General features: G+C 34.5%; 3 protein-coding genes across 9 annotated transcripts in view; 2 read left to right on the top strand and 1 right to left on the bottom strand.

The window, feature by feature from the left end:
- Positions 1–14,951, top strand: part of LOC135129298 (aminopeptidase N-like) — a 78,442-nt gene extending 63,491 nt beyond the window's left edge. For 3 of the 5 annotated variants that reach the window (XM_064056471.1, XM_064056470.1, XM_064056469.1), the window contains exons 3-11: positions 11,567–11,902; positions 11,961–12,116; positions 12,169–12,468; positions 12,516–12,699; positions 12,749–13,355; positions 13,411–13,870; positions 13,926–14,093; positions 14,284–14,427; positions 14,479–14,950. In XM_064056471.1, coding sequence (XP_063912541.1) covers positions 11,567–11,902; positions 11,961–12,116; positions 12,169–12,468; positions 12,516–12,699; positions 12,749–13,355; positions 13,411–13,870; positions 13,926–14,093; positions 14,284–14,427; positions 14,479–14,722 — 2,599 coding nt within the window. In that variant the 3' untranslated portion in view covers positions 14,723–14,950. Of the gene's footprint in view, positions 1–11,566; positions 11,903–11,960; positions 12,117–12,168; positions 12,469–12,515; positions 12,700–12,748; positions 13,356–13,410; positions 13,871–13,925; positions 14,094–14,283; positions 14,428–14,478 lie in introns of all 5 variants that reach the window. The other 2 variants (XM_064056467.1, XM_064056468.1) reach the window with 1 other exon arrangement.
- Positions 14,952–22,539: 7,588 nt separating this feature from the next.
- LOC135129289 (ubiquitin carboxyl-terminal hydrolase 1) lies at positions 22,540–26,389 on the top strand. Of its 2 annotated transcripts, XM_064056452.1 has the most exons (3): positions 22,540–22,647; positions 22,739–23,119; positions 23,177–26,389. In XM_064056452.1, exon 3 carries the CDS (start codon positions 23,191–23,193, stop codon positions 25,033–25,035), a length of 1,845 nt encoding a protein of 614 aa, XP_063912522.1. In that variant the 5' UTR covers positions 22,540–22,647; positions 22,739–23,119; positions 23,177–23,190; the 3' UTR covers positions 25,036–26,389. The 2 variants fall into 2 exon arrangements, with proteins under 2 accessions (XP_063912522.1, XP_063912521.1); XM_064056451.1 differs by having other exon boundaries at positions 22,541–23,119.
- LOC135129286 (aminopeptidase N-like) overlaps positions 26,226–26,624 on the bottom strand; it is a 25,677-nt gene continuing 25,278 nt past the window's right edge. For both annotated transcript variants that reach the window (XM_064056448.1, XM_064056449.1), the window contains exon 10: positions 26,226–26,559. In XM_064056448.1, the coding sequence (XP_063912518.1) occupies positions 26,386–26,559 (174 nt within the window). In that variant the 3' untranslated portion in view covers positions 26,226–26,385. The remainder of the gene's footprint in view (positions 26,560–26,624) is intronic.

Below are 26,624 nucleotides of genomic sequence, written 5' to 3'. Positions count from 1 at the left end.
TTTCCAAAACTACGTTCTGTCAAACATTTTTTAGTATCCAAACGTAATTCAAATTTTATACAATAACATACTCCTGTATTTGTGGTTTATGAATCTACCTGGATTTTTTTATTATTATTATATTTTTTATCGGTTAATTCGTCTTATTCTTTAGATGTACACTGGTTGACAGGTATACTGCACTTATAGAAAATAAGATACGTGTCCTTGCTAAAATATTGATGATAAAAGTATCAAAACCATTTTTACTTCCCGAGCGTAAGTAAAGGAAGTATTGTAATCGAGTCCGTCGGCCGACTCTCTACTTTTACGTTTTCTCGATCTTTCATGACCCCTAGAAGACGAAGAAATAGGTTTCCCATTTCCGTCTGTCTGTCCGTCTGTCCGTCCGTCTGTCCGTCCGTCTGTCCGTCTGTCCGTCTGTCCGTCTGCCGTCCCGGATTTTTATTAGACAGATAATCTCCGAAAGTACTCGACCGATTGTTGTGAAATTTTGTACTTATATTAAGAATATCATGCAGATGGTAAAACGCTAACCAAAATTTGTCTAATCGTCCCCACCACTAATGCGATGACGTCACCTCAAAATTGTACATAGTAAATGGGTTTTCAATTGTATAAAATAACATAGTCCTACACATGTAGTTTACAACTCTGAATCGACTTTTCACCCGAAACGTCCAGATTTTTGGAAAAAAAATCAAAATTATAAAACAACATTTTGAAATTTAATTTTTAATCTGCTAACCAGAATGCTTTGAAATGTTGCAGATGTTTTAAGGCTATAAAGAGCATCATAAATCTTTAGTCAAAAAATATTTGCTTATCCCCTCCAAAAACTTGATGACGTCAGCTCAAAAGTTTGTGGAATAAATCATATCTAAAATGTACAAAATATGATGAGTCTGTACTTGTGATCTATCACTCCATTCATATTTTTTGGATTTGCATATACAGGGTGACTCAAAAAAATTAATGAATTCGTAAATATATTTTATTGATTTAATCAGGAACTACAAAACCGAATGCTCTGAAATCTTGCAGATGTTTTAAGGTCATTAAGAGCATAATAAATGTTTAGTCAAAATATATTTCCGTATCCCCTCCAAAAACTTGATGACGTCAGCTCGAAAGTTTGCCGAATAAATCATATCTAAAATGTACAAAATATGATGAGCCTGTACTTGTCATTTATCACTCCATTCATATTTTTTGGATTTGCATATACAGAGTGACTCAAAAAAATTAATGAATGCGTAAATATATTTTATTGATTTAATCAGGAACTACAAAGCGGAATGCTCTGACATCTTGCAGATGTTTGAAGGTTATAAAGAGCATAATAAATGTTTAGTCAAAATATATTTGCTTATCCCCTCCAAAAACTTGATGACGTCAGCTCGAAAATTTGCCGAATAAATCATATCTAAAATGTACAAAATATGATGAGCCTGTACTTGTGATCTATCACTCCATTCATATTTTTTGGATTTGCATATACAGGGTGATTCAAGAAAATAAATGAAAGCGTAAATTTATTTTACTGATTTACTCAGGATCTACAAAACCGAATGCTTCGAAATCTTGAAGATATTTTAAAATTATCATAAGCATGGTAAATTTTTGATCAAAATGTATTAGTCGTCTCCCCTAAAAAATTTATGACGTCACCACAAAATTTTGCTGAATAAATCCTATCTAAATTGTACAGAATATGGTGAGTCTCTTCTTGTGATTTATCATTCCATTCAAATTTTTTCGATTTGCATATACAGGGTGACTCAAAAAAATTAATGAATGCATAAATTTATTTTATTGATTTAATCAGGAACTACAAAACCGAATGCTTTGAAATCTTGCAGATGTTTTAAGGTTATAAAGAGCATAATAAATTTTTAGTCAAAATATATTTGGTTATCTTCTACAAAAAACTGATAACGTCAGCTCAAAAGTTTGCCGAATAAATCGTATCTAAAATGTACAAAATATGATGAGTCTGTACTTGTGATTTATCGTTCCATTCATATTTTTGGATTTGCATGTGCAGGGTGACTCAAAAAAATTAATGAAGGCGTGAATTTATTTTATCGATTTAATCAGGAATTACAAAACCGAATGCTTTGAAATCTTGGAAATATTTTAAAGTTATCATAAGCATGGTAAACTTTTGTTCAAAATGTATTTGTTCATCCCTCCTAAAAAAATTGATGACGTCACCCTTAAATTTTGCTGAATAAATCCTATCTAAAATGCAAAAAATATGATGAGTTTGTACTTGTGATTTATCATTCCATTAATATTTTTTAGATTTTCTTAAGAGGTGGTTCAAAAAAATTAATGAAGTCAATTTATTTTATTGATTAAATTAGAGGCGACACTTATTATTAGTATTACACCCCAACCAACCCAATTTGGTAGACACAAAATTTGTTAAAGGAAAAACTCGGTTGAAACATAAGGGTAGTACGCTTATTTACATCGACTTTAACGTTACAGACCTGCATTTGTTTTATGCGGTCACTTGGTTCCGCGAATGTGAAATAGACATGTTTATAATCAACCAATTGTGAATTTCACCGTCAAGAATTAAAATAAAACCCAATGTTTTATATAATAAGCGGAAGTCGAAGCAATAAAACCGATGGTCGTTTTGTTTACAGTTTCTCTGTTTGACTCTCACGTATGCTGTTACGCTTGTCATCTTAAATTAAGAATGTTTATACATAAACGATTTTCAGTTGCCTTTCATATTACTAGACAGCGGATTTTTGTCGGGCTACGTCACGATTATAGGTGGGGACGCGCTGGATCGCCGGGACTCAGTAGCGGGTGATAGATAATCACTGAATTTAATCAGTACTAATTCCATAAATATAATTAACGATTTATTAATCAAACGGCTAAGTAAATGAGAACGGGAATTAACAGCAGAGTGCAACGAAACAGCGTTATTCTAATCTCAAATAAACGAAGTGCAGTCCGCAACGTCAATCCGCTCTCTAGATATTACACACCGGCGCCGTATACGTGAGTAAATTGTTTCGTTATTTTATTGATTATAAGAAATCAATATTCAAAACGACCCAATTCATTTTCCCGAAAATTTGGGAATACAATAATTTTATTCTTAGTATTATACTACATCTATCCCAACTGGTATACGTGTCCTTGCAAAAATGTTGATGACGTCATCACAATTTTTTTTTTAAATTCCCACTACAAAAATGTAATGAGAAAAAAAAACACAATAGGCATGCAGTCGTCAAGTTTCCGACAGCGAGGGAAGTACTGTCTAAACTCTTTAGACCAATTTTTATTACTGTTACTCCATCTTGTCTTTTGGTTAGTAAATTACCGATGTATTAGCAAAAAAAGTATCGGGGTTTAGGGGTTCGATAGATTTTTTGTTTTTTTGTAAATGTCTTCTAGTTTTAACGTCGCATTTTGTTCAATAAAATTTTTCAGATTACTGCGTAAAACGTCATATTTAAACCTACAAAGTGAGTCATAACTTATCTCTTATCTTTTTAATATATCTGGTACATAAATATTGTGTATGGTTATTTTTTTACGAAATCGGACTATTTTTCTGATAGGAAAATATTTTTTTTCTATTCTATTTACTTCCCGTTGAACGGAACCTTTCATGTTTTCTTGAAGTTTCATGACCTCTATATTACGCAAAATAGGTCTTCCGTTTCCATTTGACTGTCTGTCATTGATCGTCTATGTCAATTTTTATTAGAGATAATTTCCGAAACTACCGGACCGATTGTATGTCATATTTTATACCACGTGTTTCTTTTATTTGATACAACCCCTGTATTTTTTTTTTATTATTAAAGATAAACATATAGTTCTTTGAGAAAATTTGTGTCATTTTAAAAGATCACTTATGTGAATAAATGGAAAGACTGTCAATTTTTCAAGCTACTAGGTTGTCAATAAATTACAATAAATATGAATTTTTCGTCTATTTTGTTGAATAACTTTTTAAGTATTGATTTTAAAATATTGGTTTCTTTTGAGCTTTTACAAAAAATCAATCTTTCCGTTTATGAAATTTTTATATACCTAGTGTTCCATAAAAAAAAATTGGTCGAAAGCTGAAGCTTCTCAAAAAAGAAAATAACATGAAGGATCCCTGAAATTCTTTTAGCTACTCAAAAACAATTGGTCTAAAGAGTTTAGACGGTACTTCCCTCGCTTTCGGAAACGTGACGACTGCATGCCGATTATGTTTTTTTTCCCAGTAGATTTCAAAGCATTCGGTTTTATAGTTCCTGAGTAAATCCGGTATATGCAAGTTCAAATAATATGAATGGAATGATAAATTCCAAGTACAGACTCACCATATTTTGTACATTCTAGATAGGATTTATTCGACAAACTTTTGAGCCGACGTCATCAAGTTTTTGGAGGGGATAACCAAATATATTTTGACTAAAGATTTATGATGCTCTTTATAGCCTTAAAACATCTGCAACATTTCAAAGCATTTGGGTTAGCAGATTCAAAATTAAATTGCAAAATGTTTTTTTATAATTTTGATTTTTTTTTCCAAAAATCTGGACGTTTCGAGTAAAAACTCAATTCGGATTCGTAAACTACATGTGTAGGACTATGTTATTTTATACAATTTAAAACCCATTTACTATGTACAATTTTGAAGTGACGTCATCGCATTAATGGTGGGGATAATTAGACAAATTTTGGTTAGCGTTTTACCATCTACATGATATTCCTAATATAAGTACAAAATTTCACAACAATCGGTTAAGTACTTTCGGAGATTATCTGTCTAATAAAAATCCGGGACGGCAGACAGACGGACAGACGGACAGACGGACAGACGGACAGACAGACGGAAATGGGAGACCTATTTCTTCGTCTTCTAGGGGTCATGAAATATCGAGAAAACGTAAAAGTAGAGAGTCGGCCGATGGACTCGATTACAATACTTCCTTTGCTTACGCTCGGGAAGTAAAAAGTAACACTTGGGGACTCAGGGATTCTTTCGAATTATACCAAAAAATAACGTTGAGATGCCCCCAAGACTTTTCAGCTTCTCCAAAATAAACTCCTTTGGTAGTTCCCGAGATTTTTTCGCCTTTCAAAAAAAAAATAACTCTAGGAACCTCTGAGATTCTTTCAGATTCTCAAAAAAAATAACACTAGGAGCCGCAAAGATTCGTTCAGCTTCTTAGAAAAAAATAACACCAGGAGCCCCCGAGATTCTTCCAGTTTCTCTAAAAAAATCGAGAATATTTTGCCTTTTAGAAAAATATATTAGGTACTAGGAACCCCTGAGATTCTATCAACTTCCATAATAAAAACACATTAAATGACTCAAAAATTCTTTTGTAATTAGGGGACCTCAAGAATTTTTAAATTTGTCTTAAAAACCACTAGGAGACTGTGAGATTCCTCATATCTTAAGGAAGAAACACAAGGAGCCCCCGAGATTCTAACGCCTTTTAGGCAAAAGTAACACTAGCGGCCACCCGAGACTCTGAGCTTTAAAAAAAAAAAAAAAAAACAGTAGGACACCCCGAATTTTTCAGCTTCTCAAAAAAAACTCCTTTGGGATCCCGAGGTTTTTTCGCCTTTTAGGAAAAAATAACACTAGGAACCCTTGAGATTCTTTCATGTTCTCAAAAAAAAGTAACACTAGAAGCCCCCGAGATTTTTTCAGCTTTTCCAAACAACACACTAGGGCACCACGAGCTTCTTTTTCCTTTTACGAAAAAATAGCTCTACGGACCGCTGAAATTCTTTTAGCTTCTCAAAAAAAAATAACACTAGAAGCCCCCGCGAATTTTCAGCTTCTCCAAAAAAGCAACACTATAGGACTTGGAGATTCTGTCGAATTTTACCAAAAAATAACACTAGAGGCTCTCCAAGATTTGTTCGCCTTTTAGGAAAAAATAACACTAGGGACCCCCATGATACTTTCAGCTTCTCCAAAAAAAACTTTGGGGACCCCTAGATTCTTTGTCCTTTAAAAAAATATAACTCAAGAGACCCCTGACATTCTTTCAGGTTCTTAAAAAAAGTAACACCAGAAGCTGCCGACATGCTTTCAGCTTCTTAAAAAAAACCTTGGGAACCCCGAGATTCGTTCAGCTTCGCCAAACTTAGAACCGAGAGATTCTTTCGTCTTGGGAACCCCAAAGTTTTTTTAGCATCTTAGGAATTAATAACACAAGAAGTCCCCGAGATTCTTTTAACTTCTCCAAAAAATAACACTAGACGGCTCCGAAATTTTTCAGCTTCTCCAAAAAAAAAAACCTTGAGGATTCCGAGATATTTTCGCCTTTTAGGAAAGAATAACACTGGGGGCTCGCATAATTCTTTCAGCTTCTAAAAAAACAACACCAGGAAACTCCGAGATTCTTTCGCTTTTAATCAAAAAATAACAAGGCGCCTGAGATTCTTTCCGATTCTCCAAAAAAACCTTTGAGAACCCCGAGTTTCTTATACCTTTTAGGAAAAATAATACTAAAACTCTTCGAGATCCTTTCAAGTTCTCAAAAAAAGATCCTTGGGGACCCTAAGATCCGACTATCTTTTTCAAAAGAAAACATTTGTTTTCGTTTTTTACCAAAAAATGATTCTTAAGTGGGTCCCGACATTTTTTGGCCTCTTAGGAACAAATAACACCAGGAAGCCTCGAGATTCTTTCAGCTTCTCAAAAAAGAATTATAACACGAAGGATGCCTGAAATTCTTTTAGCTTCTCAAAAAAAAAAGTAACATTAGGGGACTCAGAGATTCTTTCGTATTTTACCAAAAAATAACGCTGAGAACTTCCTTCGTACAGCGAAAGATATCCAGCATTTTTGAGTTGCGTTTTTACTTTACAGAATTTGGTGATGACGTCATCAACATTTTGGCAAGGACACCTTGGTTTGGTGCACTGTAATACTAAAAATAACAGTATTGTATTCCCAAAATTTGGGGTAGATTTAGGAATTTAACTCGTTACTATGGAAATTTGCAATTTAACACCTTTCAATTTCACAAGTTTTTACAAGATGAATAAGGGCAAAATCAGTTTTATCGTCACAAGTACTAGCCCTGCCCACCCACCCTTTATAATAGGGTCTTTAGAGCATTTATTACTTTAATTACATTTTCTGATAAATCAGTTAAGCCACTGGTAAGAGATAGGCGCGCATCTGAAGCTCCGCCCATGTCAGCTTTCATTCTGCTTGGCACTCTAGCAAGTACTAGCCCCGCCCACCCGTTATTTCCTCTTTCCAATTGCTAAGGTAAGTCTTATTTTGGCAAATAACATATCCTCTGAGAAAATAGGGGCGGGTGGGAAGGGCTAGTGCTTGCTCAGATAGGACTGATTTTGGCAAACGCCATACCTTCTGAGAAATTAGGCGGCGAGTGGGAGGGCTAGTAGTTGCTAAGGTAAAACTTATTTTGAATAGAATTTGTTCGGTAAAAATTTTGAGATGACGTTGTCAGTTTTTTGGGAGGGGATAAAGAATAAATTTTACTTAACGATTTACCATGATTACGATAACCTTAAAATATTTACAAGATTTTCGAGCAATCGGCTTTACAGTTTCAAAATTATATTGCAAAATATTGTTATTCAGTTTTAAATTTTTTCGAAAAATTCTGGATGTCTAGGGTGAAAATTCGACACGGATTCACACACCACAAGTACAAAAGTATATTATTTTATGGAATTAAAAAAAGTTTTAATTACAATTTTTGGAGATGACGTCATCAAGTTGTTGGTGGGGATAATTAGCCAAATTTTGGTTAGTATTTAACCATCTACATGGTATTTATAACGTATGTACAAAATTTGACAACAATCGGTCTAACAGTTTCGGAAATTACGTGTCTAATAAAAACAATAAAGTTACAGGGATTGTATTAAATACAAGAAACACTCTGTATATACGTTATGAATATCGTTTTAACGCTTAAACGTTAATAAAAATTTGTGTAGTTATCCCACATCAATTTGATAGCGTCTATTCAAAATTTTGCATTTAAGTTTTATAAAATAACATACTCCTATTATAGGAGTAAGTAAGTATAATACTTGTGGTTTATGAATCTGGTTTAAATCTTAGGCCTCCAGATTTTCGTAAAAACATGAAGTTTTATAACATTTTATACCAGTTTAAGAGGAACGCAATCTAAGTGATCTCTTATTCGATCCCTTCATGGATCACTTTTACTTTCTGAGCCTAAGCTAAGGAAGTATAGTAATCGAGTCCATCGGATGACATTGTCATGTTTTCTCGATGTTCGCGTCTGTCTGTCTGTCTGTCTGTCTGTCTGTCTGTCTGTCTGTCTGTCTGTCCGTCTGTCTGCCTGACTCTTTGTCTGTGTTAATTTTTATTGGACAGATAATCACCGATACTACTAGACGGATTGTTGTCAAATTTTGTATGTACATTAGGCATGACATGTAAACGGCAAAACGCTAACTAAAATGTGGCTAATCATCCCCATCACCATTGGGATGACGTCATCTCCAAAATTTACAATAGTATTTTTTTTAATTGTATAAAATAAGATAATCCTGCACTTGTGGTGTATGAATCCGTGTCAAATTTCACCATTCTAAACATCCAGATTTTCGAAAAAAAAAACATTTCGCAATTTATCTTTGAAACTGCAGAACCGAATGCTTTGAAATCTTGCAAACGTTTTTGGGTAATGATGGTAAATCGGTAATCAAAATTTATTCGTTTATCTCCTCCCAAAAATTGATGACGTCTTCTCAAAATTCTCCTTAAATCCTGTCTGTAATAAACAAAATATTATAACTCTATGCTTGTGGTTTATCATTTTACTCATAGTTTTTAGAATTAGAATACACAGTGACTCAAAAAAAAAATGAATGAGGCCATTTATTGTATTGATTAAATCACGAACTGCAGAACCGAATGAAATCTCTCATTTGAAACATACGCATAGCACGCTTCTTTACATTTACTTTAACATTGCATACACGTCTTTATTTTTTTAACTTATCAGTAGAGAGCGGAAAATATGCAGCAAAATTTTGAGAAATATGATCATATGATATGCACCAAATTTATGCAAATATGCAGTAACTTTCTTAATATATGCAGAGATATGCAGTTGCATATGCCAAGAAAATTAAAAAAAGAAGCTTAATAGGCGAACTAAATTTATTTATAAAATTGAAAAACAGGTTTCTTTAGCTTACGTTTTATTAGAAAAAATACATAAATAACATTGCAAAGTGTTTAATTACATCTCACTAACACATAAATCACGTTTTTAAAGATAATATTCTTATACTAAAAAATAACTATTTAATTAACTATTTAATTACTATTTTGGTAACAATTTATTTTTAGATATTTTTCGAAATATTCTAACAAAAAATTTCTCCTGTGATTCTAAAGTAAATGTATTTGTAAATAGAAAAAATGCGTACTGCGTCCACAGATGTAACAATACTTACCGGTTTAGGGCAGGCGCGACAAAACACAGTTCCTTCTTGAAGAATAAGTTCAGGAAAAGGTTTAATCCATAAACTAATTTAAGTTATCTTCAACATCTGATACACCTGTATCCCTTTAAATGCTTTCAATACAAACTCACGATGAAAAATAATAGTATAATCGTTATAACGTCCCTTCGACCACCACTAAATGTATCATTAATGCACTTAACTAACGAACAAAAATATTGGGAATGAACGGTATTTCCAAAAGTAATTAGGGCGCCAATTTACCTAGAAGAATGGCTTAACACCCAGTGGTGTCTCCAAACTACCATAAAACCCAAACCTTCTCAAGTTATTTGAAGCTCAGGACAATGTTTGCAATATGATTCATAAAATTTCGTCTTCCTAGATAAATGTCGATAGAATGACAATATTTTTTTTTTCAAATTACCACAAAAATTGATAAAAATGCAAAATATGCACCCTTTCCGTGAAATATGCAGCAGAAGGCAAATATATGCAAATATGCAATTTTTTTATAGCTGTATTCATTTTTAATTAGCATGATTCGTTCACATATTAAATATCAAGACTTATATGCAAAAAGTAACGGATATGCAATTTTCATAAAATCCGCTCTCTACTTATCAGGGTTCTCACAAAAAAATAAAATTCGCATAATCAGATTTGTACTTCCTATGTATAACCTTAAACTTTCTTTAAATTCTCGTCTCTACGCTATTAATATACATTTTGAAACACAAATAAATGGTAACATCAAACATTTTTTTTAAGAATTCCTTGTCCAACAATATTTTGACATGCCGGCCTCAATTTTTAATGCAAAAGTGTAGATGAAAAGAACATTTCCCCTTTTTCACTATTTTGATTTGACTGATAAATTTGTGTAATAAAAATTACCAAAAATTAAATAACACACCCGGAAAAATATGTTTTTAAATAATTAAACAATTATGTATTTAAATAGTTGTTAATTAAGTAGTCGACTCTAGCAATGTAATCAAAACAGCTCAACGTTTTTATAAAATCTTTCTTCCATTTCAAAAATCTGTAGCGTTCATTTTAATTTTATCAAAATGTCAAAATTAAGCTATGTTACTTATTGCATACACTTTGATTTATAAGACAGATGAAAAATACTACCACAAAGTTTGATGAGAATGTATAATTAACACATTTCCACCATTATTTTTTTACACATTTGGAAAAAATATTAACCAGTTTCAAATATCAACTTGTTCGTAAATATCTATTCATAGGAAACCTGATATTTATATATACCTACGTCAACTGTAAATTAAGCACTAAAAGAAAATGGCCTCTTAATAAATGAATCGAATATATCTAACACATGATCTGATTTCTTTTGCAAAACTTGCCATTCAAATTAACTCGTATCGCGTGCTGTCAAAAAAAAATATGTTGTAACAGCCACTCCTTTATTTGACAAAATATCTTATCAAACAAAGTCGAACCATTTGTTATATTATACATGAAAAGTCGTTTCCTTAAGGTAAACGTCAATAAAACGTGTTATCGATGATTAATTTGATTGTCTACTTTGAGGTGAAACACCTTGTATATTTATATATTTCAATAACCGTCATTAAACATTATTAATGAATGACACAGAAGACAATAATCGCACGATTTAATCTCCACCGCAGAATATTTTATATTTAATTCCACACACCGCACTTAGTCACTTATCTATTTTGAAATTGTAAGTTTTTTTGCCTGTTGAAACAAATCGGCGAAGTATAAATAGGTCATGGAAAAAGTAGGTGAAGGAGATTTTTTCTAAAGCATTCACCGCAACAACGTAAATATTTTGATCGTAGTCCTTATTTCTGAGAATCCATGCAAAAAAAAAACTCAGAATTCCAGACTTGTTTGTGAAAATATAAACCCAACAAATTGAATCCAGTTAAGGATAGATTTAACACATTGTACATACAGATCATTTTATAAATTTATGAATGTCACTAATTGTGTCGACGAGATCCATAAACTTTTATCAGTATGATTGTGACACTGCGACTTAAGCGCTTACAAAATAAAATAAAACCTTATACCCAATTCGTTGCAGGATCCAAATAAAACCCTACCTCAACAACCTAACCTTCCACGGTTCCATCGTAATGACTCTAAACATCAAAGACGAAACTGACGAAATCATTTTCAACGTGAAGAACATAGAAATCGACAAGCCTTCACTTAAAATCAAATCTGCCAAAAGCGACAAACCCTTGCAAATCGCAAGCCAGGACTACCTCCAAGGAGAGAGATACAAAATAGTCTTAGACGAGAGTATGAGCAAAAACATCATGTATACACTCGAGCTGATGTACGTCGGACATCTAAACAACCACTTGCAAGGGTTCTACCGGAGTTCCTACGATGAAAACTCTGATAGTTTCGAGAAGTAATAAATTTTAGCACCACTTGACTGCTCTGTATTATTTTACGCCAATATTTTTTAGGTATTTGGCCAGCACCCAATTTTCGCCAACTGACGCCCGACGAGCATTTCCTTGTTTCGATGAGCCTTCTTTTAAAGCCAATTTCACATTAATCATCGGAAGGTTCTCAAATATGACGTCCTTGGCAAACATGCCTCTTGAGAAGTCCGATCAGGAGTAGGTTATCTATTGACTTTTTCTACTACATCTACAACATTTTTATTTTTAGTGAAAATTATAAGGATATGTTTTGGGACTACTACAAAACTACGCCAAAAATGTCAACGTATTTGGTGGCTTTTGTAGTCAGCGATTTGCAAGGGTATGGTTCTTCAGATAAGTTAATCAAAATATGGTCAAGGCGATCTTTGAGCATCCAAGCAAGATATGCAGCTGAGTTGGCACCTAAAGTTTTACACTTCTTTGAGGATTACTTCAACATTTCATTTCCTCTGCCGAAAATTGATATTGTGGCAATCCCAGATTTTGGCTACAACGCTATGGAAAACTGGGGTTTAATCACGTTTAGGTAGGGACACAATTTTTTTAATAACCAGATAAATCTTTGTGTTGTAGAGAGAGCGCTTTGTTGTATAATACAAACGAACCAGATGTTGACAGCAGAAGAACCATCGCAACCATTTTGTCCCACGAACTGGGTCATCAGTGGTTCGGCAACTTAGTAACACCGAAATGGTGGAACGATTTATGGTTAAAAGAAGGTTTCTCGTCGTATGTACAATACCTAGGAACCGATTTCGTAAGTTATTTGTTTTCGTCTTCGTCAACACCTCAAGACTCATTTGTAGGCTGAACCATCCTGGAGAATTAAAGACGAATTCATGTTTAGTGAAACGAATCGAGCCTTTGCGATAGATGGATTCGAATCCTCCAGACCCATTTCCTTCGAGGTTAAAAACAGCAGACAAATCAAACAAACTTTTGATGAACTGTCATACGCAAAAGGCGCAGCTATTGTCCGCATGATGAACCACTTTCTAGGGGAAGAAACCTTCAAAAACGGTATAATTAGCTACTTGAAAAAACACCAATTTGGAAATGCCGATCGTGATGATCTTTTTGAAACCTTGAACAAAGAAGCTCATAAGAAAGGTTCTTTGGACTCTTCTCTTAACGTTAAGACGATCATGGACTCTTGGACGAAGCAACCAGGCTTTCCTGTAGTCACCGCGATTCGGGATGTAGCCAACAAAAAACTCATATTGTCTCAAAAAAGATTCTTGTTTACGACTAGACCACTCGATAATTCAACTTGGTGGGTTCCCATTTCCATTGTCACCGATGTTAATCCAGACTTTGACAACACTCGACCGACCGTGTGGCTTAAGAATGAACCCATGGTGACCGTGAATCTAAATATGAGTTCATGGTATCTCATCAACATCCATCAAACAGGTTACTTAGATTAACTTTATTAAAATAACCTTGCAACGATTGTTTTTCTTCCTAGGTTATTTTATTGTAAACTACGACGAAGCAAACTGGAAGTCATTAACCGAAAATATAATGTTGCTGCCGCCCTTAATTAGAGCTCAATTGATTAGCGACTCGATGGATTTGGCAAGGGCAAATCTGTTAGATTATGACATACCACTTAAGCTAGTCCAGCTTATGGCACTTCGGGATAAAGACATCATGTTTGTTCCAACCCATGTAGCTTTCAAGAAACTGGAATATTTGAGTGACATGCTATCATCGACTCCCAGTTTTGGGCTTTTTGAAACATTCCACTCTACGATCTTCAAGGAAACATACACTTTGGTTAATTCTAACAGAGATTACTATTCGGATAACTATTTGGGGCAGAGGATTCGAAAAACTGTTATGAAATGGGCTTGCCGCAAGAGTGACTCTGAGTGTGCCATCACTTCACATAGACTGTTTAGACAATGGATGGAACACAAAACAATGTTAGTATAGGTTAGTTGGGTGGTTATTTCCCATTAAATGTGTACATATTTGTAGAATTCCTCCCAATATACGGGATGTTGTTTACTGCACGGCAATCCGTCAAGGGAATGAAGCGGAGTGGCAATTTGCTTTCAACCGGTACCTCAACACAACATCGGTGACCGAGAAGAACGTTCTTTTAGACGCTTTGGGGTGTACCACGCGAAAATGGCTTTTATCAAGGTACTACATAGCTAAATAACTTATATCTTCTACGTTTCCGTTTCCAATTTCAAGCGATTAGAAAACTTTCAAACAACTAAAAGTGAAGATTTTAATCGCTTGTAATTCCTCTACTACTAAAATTCTATCTTAGGCTATTCTGCTAACCTCTTCCCACTGTTAATAAAGTTAATACAAATGCAATCAACAGGTACCTGGGTCATTTGGTCCGGAATGATTCCAGTATAAGGATCCAAGATGCTAGCAGAGTTTTCAAGTCGGTGTGCGACAACAATATAGCAAACACAATGGCTTTTGACTTTTTGCGAACACACTGGAATGAACTGCTGTCACAGTAAGTTTTGCAGTAATTACAATTGCTCCACTGAACCTGTTATTGTTTCAGCTATGGTGAAGGCTTTAACATCATTAGCAAAATGGTCAAAAGTTTGCCACGATTTATGAATACAGAGTATCAACTTTCAGAACTTATTAGATTTAGAAACGAAATAAGAAACAATATAAGCACCGCCAGTCAGGCTTTCGATAGTACTATCGAAAAAGTGAGAGGCAATGTTGAATGGATTAAGAAGAATTATCATTCCGTCGAAAATTGGCTGACCGTGCATCAGGAACATTTTCATTTATAAATAACTTGAAACTTCTATGACAACATTATGATTTTCTTGTATTTTCGTTTAACTGATTAAAATACTATTTTGATTATTCCTGTAATGTGTAAAAGATGCGTGATCCAAAGATGTATTTTCTTTTAAAAAGTGATAGAAACGTTGTAGATGTCTAGGTATTATTTTTACATCTGATTACTATTATTATTAATGAATTTTACATTTCAATGTGCTTAAATGTCGATTATTATTAAAACTGTAATAATTTATTTTTAATAGAGTTATTAATAAAAGTGATGTTTTATTAAAAAAGGTTGTCGATTATGCCCTTGACTACCAATTGGGCTACGGAAAACATTGTAATGAGTGTGGAATTTAAGTTTCTCTCCTTCTACGATTTTACCACATTTCCATGCCTAAAAAAACTGTCGCATATTATACTCTTTACCCGGTCTTCGGCTGTTGGTCCAAACTGGTTTCCCCATTAATTAAAAATCTATTATTTCAATTAAAACAAATCCTATTTTTCTCGAACTTTGAATGATAACTGGATGAATTACCAGAAATGAAGCAACATTATTTAATTACACACTATATCAAGAATTTCAAACAAGAAAGAATTTACATGAGTTTAAATTATGCATTAACTTAAATTAAAGATCAAATCAAAATAAAGTTTATTTTTACCACAAAATAAACAAAATACCCACGTCGCATTAATAAATCACATATGAAATAAACAAGTATTAAATACAGATTTGTGCGCATTTCTCATTCCATAAAACGATGTTGTTTATTTGACCGATGAAAATTTTCAAGGTTTTTTCTTTCAAAATCGGTCAAGATTTGTTTAAATAAACAATTAGAAATCTCGGTGAAAAGTTAGGATAAAAAAACTTACGTGAAAACATCTACAACTTTTTATATAACGTGATACACAAAAGAGTGATGTTCAATCTCTTGACACGTTGTTTATCTATGAACATTTACAACTCTTAAAAATCTTGACATGAGCTGGGAATTTACAAGCAATACAAGCAAAATTACATGTGTTGAAGAAATTAGTGAAAGTTTCACACATTTTTCAGACCAGAACATCATTAATATAATAATTACGTTCGTTGGACGCAAACTGTAGCATCGAATGAGATTCATTTTGTTTAAACAATGGCCCTTTTTATGAAATTACAAATTCAATTTTACATACCAAAATTTAACACATGTTTCAACTAGCACTGCTACACAAGAAATGATAAAAACAGGAAGGGAGTGATCTTTCCAAAAAAATATATCAATAATCTGCTCTGCGTTCCAAGAGCCCCTACCATCAACCGATGGTTGTATTCTTGTACATTTGGTTGTCTACGTTACTGTTTGACCACAGCATAGATAACAATCAGTAGAGACAGCTCGTGTCGGCGCCTTTGTTCTTTCTGACCCGAATTTTAAGCCGTCATGGGTGGTCGTTGCCTAAACTATTCCTAGATGTCGCCACCCAATTTAAGAAGTATCACTTCATTTACAATTTCAAAAATTGATTCGTACGCAATTTATTGCAAACTGTCTAGTTTGCTCAAATCGTATAATCGTGAATCGCAATAAGAAAAAAGAAAAGTCCATATTTAATTTATAAACACGCTGATTTGTTACAGTTTTTATTTTATTCATAACCACCGTTGTTGTTCGTTTGCGACGACTTTTTAAACAAAAAATGTGTTATGTTTACTATCTTTTCCAGTGGCGGCTCGTCAGATGAGGCAAGTGAGGCGGCGCCTCAAAGCAAATATCTTAAGAACAGATTGACTTAATTTGTAATTAAAAAAGAGCTTTCAATGCATTTTTAGTGACAAAAATATGTTGACATGGCAAATCTGTAGATGATTTTTTATTTTTTACGCTTTTTGCTGACATTTTCGGTTGAATACCGTACAATTTATGCCCCTAGTTCTGTAACTGAAGCGGCCAGAACGTCGGTTCACTTGAACCAACGAAGCCCAATCACAGACACGGATTTCCATGGCTCAGCTCCTATGCTCCTATACATGCGTTCGCTCGGAACTGAGGCGATATCTTCGGTGCTTCTCGGCCATTTTCGGCGTTAAACCATTTTCCCATTTATTTTACAGAACGGAAGGGCTGCGGGGTGCGTGGGTAATTAGCATGAAGGTGAGTAAAAGCCCACGTGTTGATGTTTCGTGTTTTTGTCTCTTTCATAGGTACAGGTGAGTGAAAAATGAATCCCGAGTACCATATCGTCATGTTCCTTCTTGAAACACCGTTTTCACGGCGAACCGAGCTAGAACGTTGGCTAATTTTGCTAAATATCGAGCAGTCAAAACCGTTAATTCATTTAACTTCCATTGAATAAGCGACAGAATCGTCAATACTCCAAGTCTTTTAAATCAACTTGGTACGAAACATATAAATGGCTCTGCCGTGATATTTATACGGTGTCCCGGGATATAACGATTTAAATCATTTCATCCGAAGTGCAAAGTACATGAAAGTTCCAAAGTACACATTAAAAATTTCATGGGCCTAAAAGCTTTAGAACGGAACACAACAACTATTCCCGAATCCCTCCAAGAAAGTGTTAGTTTAAACAAAATTTTGACTTGTAAAAACATTGTTGATTAAATGTGTATGGGTGTTATTATTAATATTATTGTTATTATTATTAGGACCTACCACTGAGGCGGAAATGACCGATATTCGGGCAAGACTTCTATCATTACTAACTAGTAAGACCCTAAGACCAAGTAATATGCATTAATCACATTAATTTAATTAATTTGATTATTAATATTATTAATGATATTATTGTCAAACTTCTATCATCGCCTCACCAGATCAGACAGTCACGAGCCGCCACTGATCTTTTCCAAGAATTCCAAACACGAGGGCGAGAATAAGGCGCAACAGGGATCCGGTATGAAAATTCATCGGACAAAGATTTTACCTTTTATTGTGAAAATTACATTTTTATACTATTTGTACAATTCTACCGGAAAAGCAGTCTTAAACAAGCAAAACTGGCAAAAATATTGTAACAAAACTGCCAAATTTCAAATATTTTAGACGTCAGTTGGGCGCCCTCATTCGGTCATAATGCGAACGACCACCCACGAAAACGGGTCACGAAAAACGGCGAGCCGTCTCTACTGATTGTTATCTATGCTGTGGTTTGACATTCTTATTTTTTGTTTTTTCAAATGAAGTTCGACGGCGTTGTTTTTTCTCGCAGAGTCTAATTGATTACCACAATATATTCTTCGAATGTTGAAATTATTGAAACTAATTTGAAAGTTATTTGTATTTTTTTAATACAGTAAAATCAATTCTAAGACCAACAATAAGCTGTATCCAAAAACTATATTTATGTATTATAAATAATCTTTATCTACTTTTCTAAACGTTCCACCAGAATCAAGAAAATAAGATAAATCACTAATTGTATATCCGGTGTTTGGAAAATGTCGGATTAATTCTCTTAACAATCAACCGGTAAGTCTGGGAAAAATGTCATTTGCCAAAATCGGTCTTATCTTAATAAGTACTGATGACCAACTTTTACAAAAACTGATCAAAATTTGGAAACATTACAAGCTTACTTACTTATATGGACAAGGCAGGAATTTTGAACATCTCTAGTGTTTAGTTTGTTATGCTTTAATGGATTTCTCTTTTGTTATTTTTGTTTTGTTTATAATTCATAAATGTCTTATTAAAATGTTTTTTTGGTTTATTTATTAATGAAAAATAACAGCTTGTTTTATTAATAATAATGCAATTTTTTTGGGACTCCTGAAACCTTCGTACATAATGTAGTGAAGAGTTAATCCGCCAATTTCCAGACACCCGGTATAGTACACTGTTAATATCAGTATTAGACTGCATCTATTCAAATTGATATATGATTGTGTAGGTACTTGCTAAAAATTCGCAAAATTTTATTTTATAATTTTTCAAAAAATCTAAATTTTTTCCTTTACTTCAGGGGCGAGGAAAGTTCCGTCTAGATCAATTTTCTCTTATTCACTTAACGTATGAGGAAAATATAAAATCCTTTCCCTGTGATGGCTGAATAAAAAATGTGGATAATATTTCACGACCTAGAAATATGGATAAAGTTTGCTTATTAAGGTTATAACTGTCAAAGTGTCACCACGTTGGTCTCACCGGTGAAAAATAAATCTCAATTTAAAAAATCTATAGTGGCAGCAATGTAATATTTTGACTACTTTTTTTTAATATACGTAGTCATCTTTTCACAACAAAAACCACTTAAAACATGCTTAAAATGGTAAATTTTTGAGGGAAATTCTAGTTACGCTTCACCTTTCAGTCTGGCAACGAATGAAAAATTTCTGACGAGATTAATCTCCACCCGTACCTGCGCCTATTTCAATAGTGATGAAGTTTTCATTCGATGTTAGACCGAGGGGCGGAGCGTAATTGCAAAATTCATACTTCCACACAAAAATTTACCACTTTAAACATGTTTTAAGTTTCTTGTTGTGTAAAAAAAAACTAAACATATTAAGAAAACAAAGCAAAGTATAAGCCCCGCCCACCCACCCTAATTCAATTGTGATGATTTATTTTATTTTGAGGCGGAACTGGAGGGGAGGACCATAATTGAAAAATCGATATTTCCTTATACAAATTTTCCATTTTAAGTCTACACATATTAAAAAAAAAAGAGAAAATCTAAGCCCTCCCATCCGCCCTACGTTAATTGTGAAGATTTTTTTTTATTCGGCGTGAACCAAAGCTTAACTGAAAAATACAAGAAATTAAAAACATGTTTTTGAGTATCGCGTTATTCAAAGAATACTATGTATATTAAGAAAGAAAGACAAAATATAAACCCCGCCCACCCACCCATCTCAATTGTGATGATTTTTTTATTGTCAAACACTTAAAACACATTTAAAATGGTAAATAGGCTCCGCCCCAGGTGTGCCAACGAATGAAAACTTCATTACTATTTAGAGCAGGGCAGTTATGGGTGGGGCTTAATCTTTGGCTTTATTTTTTTCTTAATATACATAGTATTCTTTGAATAACACAATACTGAAATAAATGTCTTACATGGTAGTTTCTTGTAGAGAAATAATAAGGATTTTGCATTTAAATTTTACCAAAAAAAAAAAATCTCGACCATTAAAAAAATCATCACAATTGAGTTAGGGCGGGTGGGCGGGGCTTATATTTTCCTTTTTTTTTCTTAATATACGTAGTTTTGTTTTCACAAAAAGAAACGAAAAACATGTTTAAATTTTTGTATGAAAATATGGATTTTGCAGTTATTCTCCGCCCCTGGGTCTAACAACGAACGAAAACTTCATCACTATTGAGGTAGGGGCAGGTATCTCGTGATAAATTTTTCATTCGTTTCCAGACCCAGGGGCTAAGCGTAACTGCAAAATCCATATGTATTTCCCTATACAAATTTACCATTTTAAGCATGTTTAAAGTTTTTGTTGTGGAAAGATGACTACGTATATCCAGAAACAACGTAGCCAAAATATAAGCCCCGCCCACCCGCCCTATCCCAATTGTGACGATTTTTTCTTATTCGTCTCGTTAGCCGAGGGGCGGAGCTTAATTGTAAAATCAGTATTTCTCTACAAGAAATTACCATGTAAGACATGTTTTTGAGTATTGGGTTGTTCAAAGAATATTAGTTATACGAGACGGATGGGTGGGGTTTCTTTTTTAGGTAATACATATAGTTTGCTTTGAACTACAAGAACAGGTTTCACAAAGCAATTTCTCGTAGAAAAATAAGAATTTTTGCAATTAAGCTCATCATCAGGACTGAGACAGGGTGGGTGGGCGGGGCTTATATTTTGCCCTTTTTTCTTAATATGCGTAGTCATCTTTTCACAACAAGAAACTTAAACGTTGAAAATGATAAATTTTTGTAAGGTAACATCGATTTTGCAATTATGCTGCACCCTTTTTCCTAACGGGAAAAAATGTAGACATTTCAATTTGTCAGTATATGCTTAACTTCGACTGTCTATGTTTATACTTCGACCGAATTCGGCAATGAGCACGTTCAGATTACAAAACACTCATAAATTTGAAGTTTTAATTTTTTCCCCAAAAATCTGGATGTCTAGGATGAAAACTCGAGTATGTAATTTTCCAAAAACAAATCTGGAACCTGTCATCCGGCGAACTTCTCTTCGTTTCAGACAAAAGGCAGAATTGACCTCTTATTAATTTACAAAATTTCTTGAAGAAAACGGACAGGTGAACAAATATGTACAGTTTTGAAAGCTTTAGAAACAAACAGTGCGATAAACACACTGAATTAATTTAAGTTTTTAATGAATAGGAGAACGCTGCATTGGAAAACACGAGTTTCACCTGCCAAATTGTTAGGTGGAGCAATTAGAACCAAGTTAAACGCTTTAGTTCTACTTGAATTTACGAAAACGCTATTCCACACACAAAAAAAACATACTCTCCTACTAAATGCAGGAAATTTTTAATTAAAGAACGCGTGAGTGCGGGAGATTACTTCTAAGTACATAACATACTGAAGAGTTAATCTGCCATTTTCCAGACACCCCGTATAATTACAATCGATTAATTAATAATAACTTATAACTGTCAACATGTAAAAATAGAGCCAAGCCACTAAAATTAATTAACTTTATTCCATGGGTTTCACCTATAGCGTTGATGCTTAAAAAAAAATTCGTTCTAGTTTAGAGTATACTTGGTTGCCTACTTTACATTTTCAATGTCTTTTATTAGATCACTTATTTTATTATTATTTTATTATAATTATGTTCAAGATGTGATTTTTGTGTTTTAATTATGTGTAAATATACATCTTATAATATTTATAATCGTCTACCTACCAACAGATCTGTAGGCACCTATTAATTTTACATCTCAGTATGTTTAAATAATGGTTAACAATAAAACTGTAATAATTTATTTTTAAAAGAGTCATTAATTAATAAAAATAATCTTTTACTTAAAGAATGTGTAAACTAAGCTTATTCTTGTAATAGTACATTTTGTGTTTCCAACATATTTTTTAACATCAAATTTCAATGGTTGCTAGATGACTTTTTGCTCGAACATATGTTAGTTGAACAGAAACTACAAATAAATTTAATTATTTCATCATTTTTGAGGAAATTTAATTTAAAATCTAATCTCTTGTTGATCAATAAATCTATTAATCTTGTTTGAAAAATTTTACATTGGCTACATATTTTTACAGTGATTGGCAAGTTCGATTTTAAGCTAATTTTTATGATACACTTACAAATCTGTTGATGTGAGGATATATACTCCACCCTGTAGATTTTAAAGCTCTTTTAAGACATTAAACATAATTTAACAATATCCATGAACCGCTGTATCTTCGGGTGACATTAAATTTTATAAGACCAAATTTTTTAAAATTCCCGCATTTGTTAAAACCTGAATGATAGACTGGTATGCTGTTCAACATGTTATTCTCATGTTATTTCTACTCTAAAAATGTTCTGCAGTGGAACAAAGTCGTATTATGTGTATCAGCGTCTAAAAAACGCAATTATTGCTTAAGCCAAATACGCTATAAATGTAAAATAAATGATTTGTTATACTAAGATTTTAAAATACTTTAAAGTGGTGTGAATTTAATATCACATTTTTTTATCCAGTCACATTTATTGGGTACATAATCTATTAATCTGTCGTAACTCGTGATTCGATCAAATTTGTCCTCAAAATACAATTTCATCTCCATTTATGTTTGACTTGACTAGTGTTTATGCAACCAACAATTCAGTGCTTTTTTCCGTTATTGGTATTGCATATTTTATGTAACGAATTCAGTGCAGAAGATGCGAAGTGTAATGTCTAGCGAATTTAAATTAATTTATGTTAACGTGAGTCCTTAAACCGCCACAAACGACGACTGGGAAATGGTACGTTTATATAAGTTAACCTCCAAACGTAAATATCGCCATGTTAAAAATTTGTATAATGCGCTGTAATTTTATAATTGACTTTTAACAGCGACTAGGCAACCCACATTACAGAGTCCATTTTTAACTGTTTTCTTCGACGTGTGGTGGTTTTTGAGACGCAGTGAATGTTGATATTTGCTGTTACGCTTTCGTTATCACTAACGGGGACAAAAACTGGTGCATAATTACAAATTTAACCCTTCAATTCAAACCCCGCGGTCACATCTGTCAGGGCGTGTGTGCCACCACCTGGGGAATTTCTCTTCGTCACGTTGTCATTTTTCCGATTTATTAGGCAAGTCTCCGGTGTGGAGTGTGTCACTCTGTTGATCGCTAATTATTAATTTTAGTTTGGCTTTTTGTTGTAATGACTCTAAACCCAACACCTGCATCACACCGTTCGTCTAACGATTAACCCACCGTCACACATGTAAGCATCCGCAAAAATCGCGCCATCCATAAAACAAAAGACGAATAAATTTTCCAGGTTTGGAAAAGAAGATGACAATTCTAGAAGAGAACGTGATACCTTTGCGTAGCAAACTACGTCTACTGACGACAAACCCGCCCGCGAAGCAGCTGCTAAAGCGCAAAGGTGCATTCCAGGAAGCCCCCGTCAGCAAGAAGCTCGAGCTCGACACGATGCTGAACGGCTACAGGACGGACCAAAGGGGCAACGGGGACGCCGTGCACGACTCCCCAGTCGCCACCTTATCCAACATGGGCAACACCTGCTTTCTGAACAGCGTTTTGTACACCCTGCGGTATGCCCCCACCTTTTTGCATAACTTGCACCACTTGATCGGAGATTTGGCTCTCGTGAGCTCGCGCTTGAGCCAGACCAAGGCGAAGACGTCGTCGCTGGGCCGCAACGTGGGGGCCATCACGGGCCCGAGTTCTAGGAGCACGAGCAGCAAAGATTTGTTGTCGTTGGGCACGTCGAACGACATCATTCCCAAGTCGAAAGTGCAGATAGTCACGGAGAAGCTGCACGAGTTGTACATTACCATGCACAATTTGGAGGTGAAGGAGTCGAGCGACGCTTACCAACCTGTTGCGTTGTTGCAGGCGATCCGAGAGGCGAACTACATTTTTGAAGGTAACCACCAGCAAGACGCGCACGAGCTGCTTGTTTACTTATTAGATAATATCAGAGAGACATGTGACTTATTAACGCAACAAGTGCAGCAGAACCCTGATTTGTTGACGGAGACGGAGATTATTCCCTCTCCGAATAGTAGCAAAATTTGGAATGTGCGACGATCGTGGAAGAAAACGCACAAGAAAAAGGAGAAAAGTGCGAAAGAAGCGATTAATGAGGAACAGGTTAACGGGTCCAGTGTGACTGATACTGAAGATGCGTGTTCTGTGGATAGCGGCGCAGATAATGCGAAGAAAAAGTTAGGTTATAATTTCGTGGCTGAAGATTTCGAGGGTGTGACTTTACGGCGCACTAAATGTCTGGAGTGTGAGGGTGTAACTGAGCGCAAGGAGCCTTTCTACGATATTCCTGTCCCCATTTCAGTGAAAGACACTGAGCTCGAAGGTGATATGTCGATAAACTCTGCGAGTGAGATCTACCGCAAGGCTTGTGTGACGAGTGAGAAGCTATGTGACGCCAATAAATACCTTTGTGAGAAGTGTCAGCGATACAATGAGGCTAGTCGTGACGTCTTGTTCGAGAAACTGCCCAATATAATGGTTCTACAATTAAAGCGCTTTACCACGTCTTCCGCTGGAATCCAGAAGGTAAACACTTATCTTCCGACTCCTCTGGAGATGGCTTGTTTTTGCGAGACTTGTTGTAACGTGGAAGAGAACGAAGCACCTCCTCACAGGTACCGTCTCTGTTGCGTTATCATGCATCTGGGGGCTTCCATGGCTTCAGGTCACTACATAACGTACGTAAAAGCCTCAGATCACCTCGAAGATTACGCGGAATGTTCGAGGAACATGCCGAAGGGGAGTCTGTCCGCGAGTAGCAGTGAGAAATCTCTTAATTTTTTAAAGTATTTCAAGCCCAGAACGATAGGGGGCTCCTTAACCGATAGTAAGAGTATTTTGTCCAAGAGTATGATGAATGGTGTACGAATGTGCAAAAGCATGGATTGTTGTGGTGTTAAAATAAACAAAAATGTCGTCGAGAACGTCGTTAATTCGTACCCGAGGAAACACGGACAGGAGTTCTACAACGGTCCGGAGGATATGTGGTTGGAGTGCGACGACGAGAGCGTGCGACCAATCACGAGTCAAGAATTTAAAGAAGAATTGTCATACAAACCCAATTCGACGTCAACGCCCTACCTGCTATTCTATTCCAAAATTACCGATGTACCCTTAGATTAATCAGTTTTTGGAACACTGTTAGTTAAGATCAATTATTTAGGAAGTACAAATTCCATTGACTAACCGAATGTGATATTCAAATATTTATATATTTAAATTCAACTGGATTCAGTTATACTCTGTTACGCCACCGTTTTACTTCCTAAATGATGTAATAATTGTCTCGCAATATTGTTTTTGCTTTGGTAAAAATCATCTAGTCTCAAATGTTCGGGGTGTTCTTTTTTCAAAGATTTAGAAACGTGTTTTTCACATTAGAAACGTAGAAATCTGAGTGTGGCAACACATTTTCCCTGCTTACCTTGACTGAAATTATTTTCAGAAGTGTGTGACGGCGTCGCGAAACAGAAGACAATTTTGTATTAGCTTTCGAACTAAGTACCTTACCCCGTGTCTTCTCTTTGGCGGCACTAAATTTTTACACGAATCGGCTCTATCGATAAATCTAGGACTAAAAGCTAAATTTATATAATCAAATGTTGTGATAACACCATTGATTTTGCCTTTGAAATTGGAATTTCTCGCGATTTTTGTAATGATCATTGTTGTGAAACACCCTGTAACATTGTTCAATAAAACTAAAGCTTTTGTAATGTATAAATCGATCGCTTGAATTTACGGCCGTCTTCAATCTCTTTTGTAATTATTGAAGTATGTATATAATTGTTAACGATTACAAATGAACGTACAATCAAATGGAGTCTGAGCGGGTGACCTCGCCGACTTATAATTTGATACAAAGCTACAAATTGATGGTATATTAGTCCAAGCTGTATATTTTAAATAATGTGGATTTACCATTAGTATACCGTAAGAAAAGTCCGTTATATTTCGTTCGATTCAAAGTATAAATGAGCTAAGTGCTTGAAAATTTATATTTACGCAGTGTTACAGTTTCTGTATATTAAGCTGGATGGTATCGTTAAATTATCGGTGTATAAACTGTGTAAATGCGTTGCAAATTCACACAACATGATCATGCAATTATTTGAACTGATTCCAATAATAATGAAGAAAGTGAACATTTTGACCAGTATTATAATTTAGATTAGATCAGTAGGTATGACATGCCTATATCATTAAATTCGTGATATTAGATAGACAAGAAATAATCAACGTGGTATGGGGGAGGGTCCTCAACAATAATCACACCATTCCTTATTATTTTAACAAAGAACAAACAGCTCATGTAGGGTTTTTGATTTGTTTGTTTTTAATTTAAATACACTCGTTTAACAATTAAATAATCAAAACTATTAATGCTGCTTTCTTAAGTACATGATTTATGAAATATATTTTTTGTAGGATAATTGTATTTAAAAGTTAATTAGTTAAAATAAATCTTTGTTTTCAATTGTCGCTGTGTTCTTCGTCCTCCTCGACGTGCTTTCGCAGCAAGTTCTCGACCACGCTGAAGTGGCGGTGCTGCCACTGGACGTTCAATTTCGCCGTCTCCAAGCTTTGTTCGACGCCCTTTTTCACTTCTTTCAGGTACATGTTGTTGTCTTTTACGAAATTTTGCAGCTGAAAAATACAAATTAAAGTTAGTTTAAAAGGATTTTTTTATTATATTTATTACAAGCAATTTT

This window comes from Zophobas morio, unplaced genomic scaffold (assembly GCF_036711695.1).
Source record: "Zophobas morio isolate AGI-343-1 ecotype UQ-CSIRO unplaced genomic scaffold, CSIRO_AGI_Zmor_V1 ptg000014l, whole genome shotgun sequence".
NCBI classification, from domain to species: domain Eukaryota; kingdom Metazoa; phylum Arthropoda; class Insecta; order Coleoptera; family Tenebrionidae; genus Zophobas; species Zophobas morio.
The sequence above is the reverse complement of the archived record's forward strand: the minus strand, read 5'-3'. Positions and strand labels throughout refer to the sequence as shown.